Consider the following 10,597-nt stretch of genomic DNA (forward strand, 5'->3'; position numbering starts at 1 on the left):
ATTTGTCAATCCGAATGGCATCACTAGAAATTCATAATATCCGTAACGAGTCCTGAAAATCATCTTATGCACATCCGCTTCTTTTACCATCAACTGATGGTATCTTGGTCCAAGATCTATCTTCGAGAATATTGAATCTCCTTGCAATTGATCGAATATATATTCAATTCTTGGAAAGGGATACTCGTTCTTCACTGTCACCATGTTCAGCTCTCGATAATCGATATAGAGTCTCATACTCTCATCATTCTTCTTCAAAAACAATACTGGTGCATCTCATGATGGGAAACTAGGGTGAATGAATCCCTTATCAAGCAGCTCCTGAGTCTGATCCTTCAGCTCCTTCATATCTGTAGGTTCTAAACTATAGGGTACCTTAGAGATTGGCACTATACCTGGCAACAAATCGATGGAGAATTCCACTTCTCTCACAGGTGGGATGCCATCAACATCATCAGGGATTATGTTTGGAAAGTTCCTAACAACCTCTACATCTTCAATCGACTGACTGACAGTATCAGGCATGGAGATGACACTGGCAAGAAAGCCCTGCTAGCCTCTTCGCATAAGATTCCTTGCATGAATACAAGAAACGATGTACGACATTTGTCTGCTCTTTCCTGCCTCGAAGATATATGATTTCCCGTTAGGTGGTCTGATAGACACCGACCTCAGCTAGAAATAAATTGAAGCTCCATTTAGCGTTAACCAATCTATTCCCAAAATAATATTGAACTCGAGTATTGGCAACACAATAAGATCTGCTCGTACAATATCCTTCTGCAACCTAAGCTCCACGTCTTTCATCGTGCTGGTAGACAACATTTTCTCTCCCAAAGGCACTGTAGCTCTAAATCCTGATTCCTTGATCCCCGGTAAGACTCCCAATCGCTGCACAAAGGATTCAGATATAAATGAGTGTGTGGCTCCAGAATCTAGCAAAGCGTAGGTGGCTACACCTGAGATAAATATCTTGCATGTGTGAATAATACCATCATATCCAATTAAGGCCAAAATTTAAAATTTTCCTACCATTTAAGCCCTCCAATTTTCAAATTATTTCAAAACAGCCTTAATTTTCAAAAATTTGCAAAATAGCCCCATAATTTCTGAAAAATTACAGTACCGCCCATCGATTTTTCTGAAATTCACAACTTAAGCCCTATAGTTCTCGAATTATTCATATTAAGCCCAAAATATCAAATTTAATGCCGTTAAGTTTTTACAGTTTCAAAATCATGCAATTGAATCCTTAAAGTTTTCTAATTAATTAGCATTCAGCCTCTAAGCTCTTGATTTCCTATAATTAATGCCCATAAGTTCTTGTCTAAAAATTCCTTCATAAAATGTGCAAAATTCAAGACATGCAATACTAAAGAATCAGTCAAATGCACATCAAATTAACCCTAGCATCCATACTTAGCAATTCAAGCAATAAAGTGACGTAAAATGCTGAATTAGTTGGGATACCTGTGATGAGCGTAGTGTCTGGCTCTTCCTGCTCAGCATCCATCACATATGCTCGAACAGTCGCAGGTTGCTTCAGATTTGTGCCCATCTCCTACATATTTAAAGCACTTTCTGGTGCCCCACATGCACTTTCCATAGTGCTGACAGTTACATTCCTTCCATAGCAGCTTCTAGTCAGTCTTCGGTGCAGCTGCTCTCTGCTGTTGTTGTGGTGGTTGTCCCTACGGCTTTTGTTGTCCCTGTCATCTCGGTGGCCCTCAATAAGGCTTTTATTCTGTTGTTGTGGCTCCTACTTCTGTGGAGGGGGCCTCTTCTTATCAATCTCCCACTCAATGTCCTTCAAGGACTGTTCCACTCTGAACTCTCTAGTGACAGCATCGTTATAGTTAGGCAGGTCTGCTAATAGTACGTCGCGACAAATGATAGGACTGAGACCTTCCAAGAAGTGTCTCCATTTCTCAGCAACATCGTTGGCGATTAAGGGCACAAAATTACACCCTTTATCGAACTTCTTGACAAACTCGGCCATAGGCAAGTCTCCCTGTCGTAGACTCCTAAGCTCCTTCTTCATCCTCGACCTGACGTCTGCATTAAAATACTTCTTATAAAATATCCTCTTGAACTCCTCCCAAGTCAGGGTATTTAGATTACGATGCATTCCTTTGTTTTTCTGATAAAAAAGCTGAATGATCTGAATTTCTAGCTCAAATGTTTTTATATCGTATTGGATCTGACAAAATCTATGAATTACCTTTCTCTGGACACAACTGATTGCTTGTTTCGGAAGAGTTTCACTCATTATTGTCAAAGAATCATCTTGCTTTTGAACTTCGTGTAACTTTCCAAGTGAAACAAAAGACTTTGTCCAAGTGCTGATTAAAATTTTTCAACCTTTTATTTTCAATCATTATTATTTGAACCTCATATCGCATTTTCATTTTCAGTCATTAGCATATTCATTTTTGTCTTCAGACTATCCAACTCATCAAAGTGAATGCAATCTGACTTGCTGAACTTAAATGTCAGATATTTTTTTTGCCTTGACTTCCTCAAATATTTGTGAAAGTATTTTGTATTGCATAATCATATCATTTAATGCCGATACTAAGTCATCTTGTGTTAATTCATTAGAGAAAATTCAAATATCTCATCAAGATTAGATTCCAAATCATTATCAGCCATCAGACACTTGACCGACTCCACGTCACTTTCATTGGATGCATCATCTGAACTGGTGGGTTTTGAATCTAACTCAGCCCATTTGATTTTGTTTTCTTCTGCCATCAAAACTTTTTGTTATCTTTCATTTCTGAATAATTTCTTGACATCTCTTAATCTTCTTTTTTCGGATGACTTCTTCTCATCCTTCTTAAGTCTGGTGCGATAAGCAATGAAGTGGCATATTATGCTACAATTAAAACAAGCTTGATCAGAAGAGTTTGATTCTTTCTTCTAGTTGTTCTTTTTATTGAAATTTTGAAAATTATTATTCTTCCTCATGAATTTTCCAAATTTCTTGACGAATAGAGACATGGCATCATTTCTCAGTTGTTCAACAGATTTTGATGGAGATTATTTTGATGTAACAAGAGCTTTCGTTGGTTTTGAGATCGATGGTTATTCCACATTTATTGTTCCTAGCTCGAACTCATAATATTTTAGATCAACAAACAGGTCGTGCAACTCATTTTTTCTAAGATCATTGCATTCATGCATGGCTATAGTCTTGATGTCTCACTCTCTTGGTAGAGCTCGCATCAATTTAAATGAAATATCTATTTTTTTTGTATTCCTTTCTAGGAGTAGTGTTAGAATCTGAATTTCAGGAGAAGAATGCAGAATTGATCAGCTCAACTGAATTTATTCGAACTGAAACTACCCAAATTGAAATTGACTGAACTGATAATTAATGAGTTAAATAATCGGAGGCAATCGAACTAATCGAAGCTAACTGAATCTATAGAGATAACTGAACCATCAGTTAGAACTGATCAGTTATACTGCCAGGTCAACTGATCGGCTATATAGTCAACTAATAATCAGTTTGACACGTCATCAGTTAAAGCGTAGCCAAAAACCAATAATTTGTACAAAATCATATTGTAACTCATTGTGGGTGCGCCGCATATCAGAATGACACAATGTACTATTGTCAGAAAAATGTTGACATATTCAGTAAGGACAAATCAACGGATAAATATTAGTTAATTCATTTGATGTTACCGTTGGAAGCTAAGCCTTTAAATAGGTGAGGAGTTCAGCTGAGACAAGAACTTTTGCACAACTATTCTCAGTGAATTTTGAATTCAAACATACAAGTTCAGTTTTGGTATTCATACAGAAAATCTCACATTTAACATATCATCTGAGCTAAAGCACTAGCACATTACATCGTTGTATTCGATCTTCTAAGATCATTTGCCCTAAGAAAAAAAGTAGTTGTATACTGATAAATTGTAAAGAGAACTAAGAGTTTCAGTTTGGAAGTGTCTAAGTCCAAACTGAAGTGGGTTATTACAGCTTTTGTAATAAATCAAAGTCTTTTAGTGGAAAACCTATCTTTTTTATAGAAGGGGTGACGTATGAGTATTTGAAGTTTCCGAACATCAATAAAATATTTGTGTTCTTTGTTTCAATTATTCTTTGTGTATTCAATTTATCAGTTAGTTTATTTCCGCACTTATAATAGTTAACTGACTGATATCGATACAAGAATCTTGAATTCAGTTTAGCACGAAACTGATTCAACATTATCGAAAAAGATTGAAAATACTAAAGTGTTTATTCAACCCTCCTTTTTAACACTTTGCCCCTTCAAGCAATCCTAACAAGTGGTATCAGAGCAATTTCAATCTTCTTTTTGAATACATCTATTCATACGCCTGATCACCATGTCTTCCTTCAATAAATATCCTATGTTCTCAAGAAAAGAATTTGATGATTGGAAAATCAGAATGCATGCTCATATAACTACACAAGATAACGATATGTGTTACGTTATAACTGACGGACCAATGAAGATAATGAAAGAAAATACAGTTATTGCCATAACTAATGGAGCACCTCATCGTATTGGAAAACCACGAAAAGAGTGGATTGCTAAAAACAAAAGGAGAGTGAACTTGGATAATGTGGCAAAGTATATTCTATACAAAACATTGGATAAGATCACATTCAGCAAAATAAAGATGTGAAAAACAACCAAAGTGATTAGGGAAAAGTTGATCCAAATGTATGAAGGAAATGAGAAAACAAAGGAAAACAAACTCTAAGTTGTTGTACAAAAGTTCGATAATATCAAGATGAAAACTGGAGAGTCGATGAATGAATATGACTAACGAATAAGCAGCATCATCAACGAACTGAATGCACTTGAGAAAGTGTATTTAAATAAAAAATTTGCATTGAAATTTGTTCGTGGGCTTCCCAAAGAATGGGGTGTGAAGACAATAGCAATGAGAGAATTCAAAAACCTGAACAAAGTGGAATTACATGATTCATTTGCTCATACGAGTTTGAACTACAGACTAGAGAGGGATAACAATCAACTCCACAAGTCACAACTGCACTCAGCGCAATGAAACTTGAACCAACTGATTCAGCTGAAAATTTTGTCGAACAGCTGATCAATGATGCCATGTCATTGTTTGTCAAGAATTTTGGGAGATTCATGAGAAAGAATCAAGGCTCATTTTAAAGACAATATCACAAGAACATCTCTAAGGAATAACCAAATTCTTTCTACAACTGTGGTAGAAATGATGAGGCTCTAACTGATCCAAACTGGATAAATGCCATGCAAGAGGAGCTGAATCAGTTTACCCATAACAATGTCTTGACTTTAGTTCCAAAACCACTTTCAAAATCTATTATAGGTACAAAATGTGTGTATAGAAACAAACTGAACGAAGATGGTTTAGTTGTGTGCAAAAAAGCTCGGTTGGTGGCACAAGGATACATGCAAGAGGAAGGAATTGATTATGATGAGACATATGCACCAGTTGCACGACTGGAAGCATTAAGAATATTCCTAGCCTATGCCTCTTTCAAAAACTTCAAGGTATACCAGATGTATGTCAAAAGTGCATTCTTAAATGGTCAGCTACATGAAGAAGTCTATGTTGAACAACCATCAGGTTTTATAAATCATCCTTTCCCAGATCATCTTTATCATCTTAACAAAGCATTGTATGGCCTCAAACAAGCTCTCAGAGCTTGGTATGAGACATTATCATAATTTTTAACTGGTTCACTATTGGAACAGTTGATAAAACAATGTTCAAATTTTCAAAGAAAGATCATACATTACTCGTGCAAATTTATGTTGATGACATTATTTTTGGGTCAATTAACCCCAAATTATGCGGTAAATTTGCTAGGTTAATGCAGGATAAATTCGTGATGAGTATGATGAGTGAGCTGACATTCTTTCTTGGTCTGCAAGTAAAGCAATTGGAACCTGGTACATTTATCAGTCAAACCAAATACAAGAAGGAACTGCTTATGAAGTTTGGCATGAAAACATATTCAGCTGCAAATACTCCCATTAGCTCATCAATTAAATTAGATAAAGATGAAGAGTAAATATCAGTTGAGATGACACTTTACAGAGGTTTATTAGCTGCCAAATACATATTGAAATATCTTAAAAGCACACAAAATGTGGGCTTATGGTATGCTAATGATTTATATTTCAATTTAGTTAGCTATTCAGATGCAGATTATGCAGGATGTAAACTTGATAGAAAAAGCACTATAGGATCATGTCAGTTTTTGGGAGAAAGACTGATTTCATGGTTCAGCAAGAAGCAAACATCCATAACAACTTCCACAACTGAAGCAGAATATCTATCTGCTAGAATCTGCTGCGCCTAATTGCTCTGAATTCAGCAACAACTGATAGATTATGGAGTCATCACAGAAGAATCACCAATCTTTTGTGACAACACTAGCACAATTGTGATTAGATATAATTCAGTTATTCACTCTAGGACAAAGCATATCGATGTCAGAAATCACTTCATCAGAGATCATGCTCTCAAGATGGAGATCAGACTAGAATACATTTCAATTGAACAACATGCAGCAGACATATTCACCAAGCCACTACCCAAGAGTAAGTTTTCTTATTTCCGAAATATTCTTGGTTTAATTGATTTATCTTAGTCTTTTTAACATTTTTATATGTTGATTCATTGCCAAGATTAAGTGCAGGAAATAATAAAGCATTAAAGGGAAAACAACATTGAACAAAATAATATTTTTGTTTATATAGTTGAACTTGTACGATAGAAATATCTATATCTACTGCCTCTCCCCAGTTGGTCAACCAAGTGGTTAACTCACCAATAGTGGTCTTCGGGAGTCCTCTGAGATGGCGATCCTTCTCAAAACCTTATGTTCCTTGAGGAGTATCAGAAGATAGACACCTTCATCCTTGAATATGTCAGCAGCATGGGCAACACAGAGTCGCCGCTGATACTTATTTTCTATTGCCACGAGGAAAACTCGTGGAAACAAGTCCTTCCTCATGGAAAGACTACAGATCTTGGATCTTGTTCCAGGTAGATAGAATATTTTCCAAGACGATGTCCTCCATCTTGAGCTTCCTCGCAGCCACTATGGACTGCATGAACTTATCTGCCATGTTTGGTTGCTGGGAACTGCTTGCCTCATCCATTTTTCACTGTCTTGATAAGTATTATCTGCTGAAATATTCAAGTGATTTTGTGACTAGCTAGTTTGCTCTTATTTATAGACTCAAAACCATACGAAAGGACGCAATCATTACTTTTGACAGGAGGATATGAAGAGATCTTTGTCAGCCATCGACAGTTCCTTCTCCGAGAATGAAATTATTTCACCATATCTAATGCATATATTTAGGGGGAACGTCAAATTATAATTGATTAACTGATAAGACAATTAGCAGTCGCTCTTAAACTAAACTGATTTGGCTTCCAACTAATCATTCAGTTCTCGACCTAACTGATCTTATCATATATGTTAACTGATTATCGATTCAGTTGAGATTCCCCAATAAGTTTTGTGACTTTCAAAATTACTTCATTAGTTATGTTATTCATTGTATTGTGACTGGAAACTTGGTCACAAGTAGTTGTATCGACTCAATTTCCATATTTACATATGAAGTACACGCTATTTATTCAAATTAATTTCGGACTACAACGTGTCCAAAATTTGAATAGTCACAAACATAAATTTTTGTGCCGCCCTCGTTCAGTTCACTTTGCTCTATTCTAAACTCTCAGGCACTCAAACACTCAGAGAATTTTCTCTTGCAGAACATCTAAGCTAATGGCAAGCCAGAACCCAGCCTTCATTCTCAATGCAATGGAAATCGAGCTCCATTCTATCTATCTCAGATGAAGCTCTTAGGAACGTATTTCTGAAGCTTGAAGCAGCTGGTCTGAAGAAATTCTTGGGAATCGCAACCTAAGTCATTTATCCTAAGGAAATTCAAGAAATTTATGACAACAACAAGATTTTCGATGATGGCAAGATTATTTTGACCATCAACAATCAAGTACTGATTTTGAATGAAGAATCCTCCAGCAATCTCTTTCAACTCCCAACTGAAGGTTTGTCTCACTTCTCTGAGATCAAACTAGTTGATATTGAAGAGATGCAGACTTTGTTGTTTGTCGATGGGAAGAAAATCAAAGTTTCGGATCCCAAGAAAGAACTGAAGCCAGATATCCAACTACTGGCTGATACTATTGCAAAGGGCGTCCTCGCCAAGGCAGGTACATTCGCTTCCCTCATCCTTGAAAATTTTCAAATCATGACTGCGATGTTGGAATCAGAATTTCGGAGTTTGACAAATTGAGCGTTTGAAGATTAAAGAAATTATCAACTTAACTGAACGTAACTGAACTGAAATTTCCTGACCTATAATTAATTCGCTAAACAATCGAAGGCAAGTGAACTGATTAAAACTAACTGAAGCTGTGTAGCGAACTGAACTATCAGTTAAGACTGATCAGTTACACAGTCAGTTCATCGAATCGACTATAGAGTCAACTGATAAATCATCTTGACACGTCATCAGTTAAAGAGCATAGCCAACAACTGAAAATTTGTACAAGAGCAGACTGCAACTTGTAGTTGGAGCACCGCATATCAGAATGCCACATTGTACGATTTTCAAAAGAATTATGACGTGTATACTCAGGAAAAATCCATGATCTCAGAAGACCAAACAAAATGCTTCTGAAGTGATTCCAGCTGATAGACTGTTGCCTAATGGAGCTGAGGCACCCATAAATGCTATACCAATTCGGTCAGTTCCAGTTGCACTATCAGCTGAAGAGACATGGCTGAAGAATCCATCTGATCATCTGTGGGGACCCGGGCTCTAACTCAATTCTTTTGGGATTTAATTGGATCTTTGTTCGAAAATGTGGGTCAAAAATTTGCTTTAAACATTAACTCACATGCAATAACTAAAGCATAACATATCTCGATAGGAATTAAACAACGTAATGTACATACAAGTCTGTGCGTACAAACATATACTAGTGTTCAATAACAACTACCAACATAAGTGCTACAAGTCTAGTAGGAAACACTAGGACTCTTCCACGCCCGAGATCTCCACGCTATCAACTCTCTCATCCTCGTCGTGACCCTGATCCTGCCCCACCTGTTGCCATGCACACATACAGACACAACAACAGCCGGATAACTCCGGTGAGAACATATCTCAGTATAAAACATGGATGCATGCAATGTAAATATCATATACAAATGCATAACATAAATCAAGTAACATGAATATAAATCTAAACATGTAGAAGAATACAAATCTGTATTCAACATTCAAATCTTGACTCGACTCATTTCTAATCTAGGGATCCCGGTGTGAATAAGACGGTCTGTCACCTACCCAACCACTCGGGGCAACGGTACGTCTTATTCCTAGACTTCGGTCAACTCTGTATCGAGGGTCTACACATATAGCAAATCTACTCCTATGCGTCGATACACCGAAACGTCTAGTTTTGGCAAGTCTGCCAATATCTCCTATCTCAGGACTCGAATATAAATCAATAAGCAAGACATTACATAATCAATGTAATAACAATCTAGTATGTGATTTAGGGAAACTCGTATCAAATCTGAATCGAGTTGTGCAATCCCGTGACCACATGAATTATACCTTTCTTATCGAATAGTCGGTGTCGTAGTCGAAGTCTCGAGTTCACAATAGCCAATACAAATCTGAAATGGCATAAACAATGTGCACTTCAATCATATACGTCTCAAGCAAATCAATATACAAAGCTAACATCGGTTTCAATGCAATTCGACGGCGTAACGGCATAATTCTTCGATACCGATAACTCAAGAATATCATACTCGATCATAATCAACTCATAATCTCATCACACCTCAATACATAGGCTGAAATCTGAACAACCGTAACTTAACACATGCTGAAAATCGAAACAATAGCCTACGGTGTCCGAAAATCGATCCGACAACGAATATATCATGCTCAATATATCACGAACTCATATTTTAACTCAAATCTGAATTTCCCCAACATCATTATTTCGAAACATGCTGAAAATGGATAATACTTACATCCTTAGCTAGCTCTTGTAGAGAGAAACAAGAATCTCAACTCGGAATCTAATTCGGACGGCTAAATCTTGCATGATTTAATTTTTAACTACAAGAACTTGGAAGCTTTCTCTCTGGAATTCCCTCGGTGCTTGCTACTGAAATGGCAAGGAAATGAAGCCACATACCCTTGTATTGCATGGCAAGGAACAAGTGTCTTTATTTTTCAAATGACACGCACTACCGCGGGTGCGGTATACTAGCAGCGCGGGTGCGCTGTGCTCACGGCGAGTTCATCCAAAAATGCAGCACCTAGACCGCGGGTGCGGTCCTTACATGACCGCGGGTGCGGTCTCACACCGCGGGTGCGGTCTTGCTAGCACCGCGGGTGCGGTGTCTGTTCGCACAATTTCACTAATTTCCTCTCAATGCACCGCGGGTGCTGTATCTCTAACACCGCGGGTGCGGTGTGGCTTCGGCCATGCTTCAAAAATTCCACTCTAAATGTCATGCATTACCATAGCTTCGAGTCAACATT

At 37.3% G+C, this 10,597-nt stretch overlaps 1 protein-coding gene across 1 annotated transcript; it reads right to left on the minus strand.

The window, feature by feature from the left end:
• Window positions 1-276: 276 nt before the first annotated feature.
• On the minus strand, window positions 277-1,558 carry LOC140802826 (uncharacterized). The gene is made up of 3 exons (XM_073158445.1): window positions 1,471-1,558; window positions 710-959; window positions 277-508 (listed from the first exon to the last, which is right to left on the minus strand). The coding sequence occupies exons 1-3, from the start codon at window positions 1,556-1,558 to the stop codon at window positions 277-279; spliced, it is 570 nt and encodes a 189-aa protein (XP_073014546.1).
• Between the last annotated feature and the right edge of the window lie 9,039 nt (window positions 1,559-10,597).

This window comes from Primulina eburnea, chromosome 10 (genome assembly GCF_022965805.1).
Source record: "Primulina eburnea isolate SZY01 chromosome 10, ASM2296580v1, whole genome shotgun sequence".
NCBI classification, from domain to species: Eukaryota; Viridiplantae; Streptophyta; class Magnoliopsida; order Lamiales; family Gesneriaceae; genus Primulina; species Primulina eburnea.

Coding starts and splice junctions, on each gene's coding strand:
- LOC140802826 (XM_073158445.1), bottom strand. CDS start 1,558: ATGGGCACAAATCTGAAGCAACCTGCGACTGTTCGAGCATATGTGATG. Junction 960..1,470: donor AGACACTACGCTCATCACAG/GTATCCCAACTA, acceptor TATTTATCTCAG/GTGTAGCCACCTACGCTTTG. Junction 509..709: donor ATTATTTTGGGAATAGATTG/GTTAACGCTAAA, acceptor TGATACTGTCAG/TCAGTCGATTGAAGATGTAG.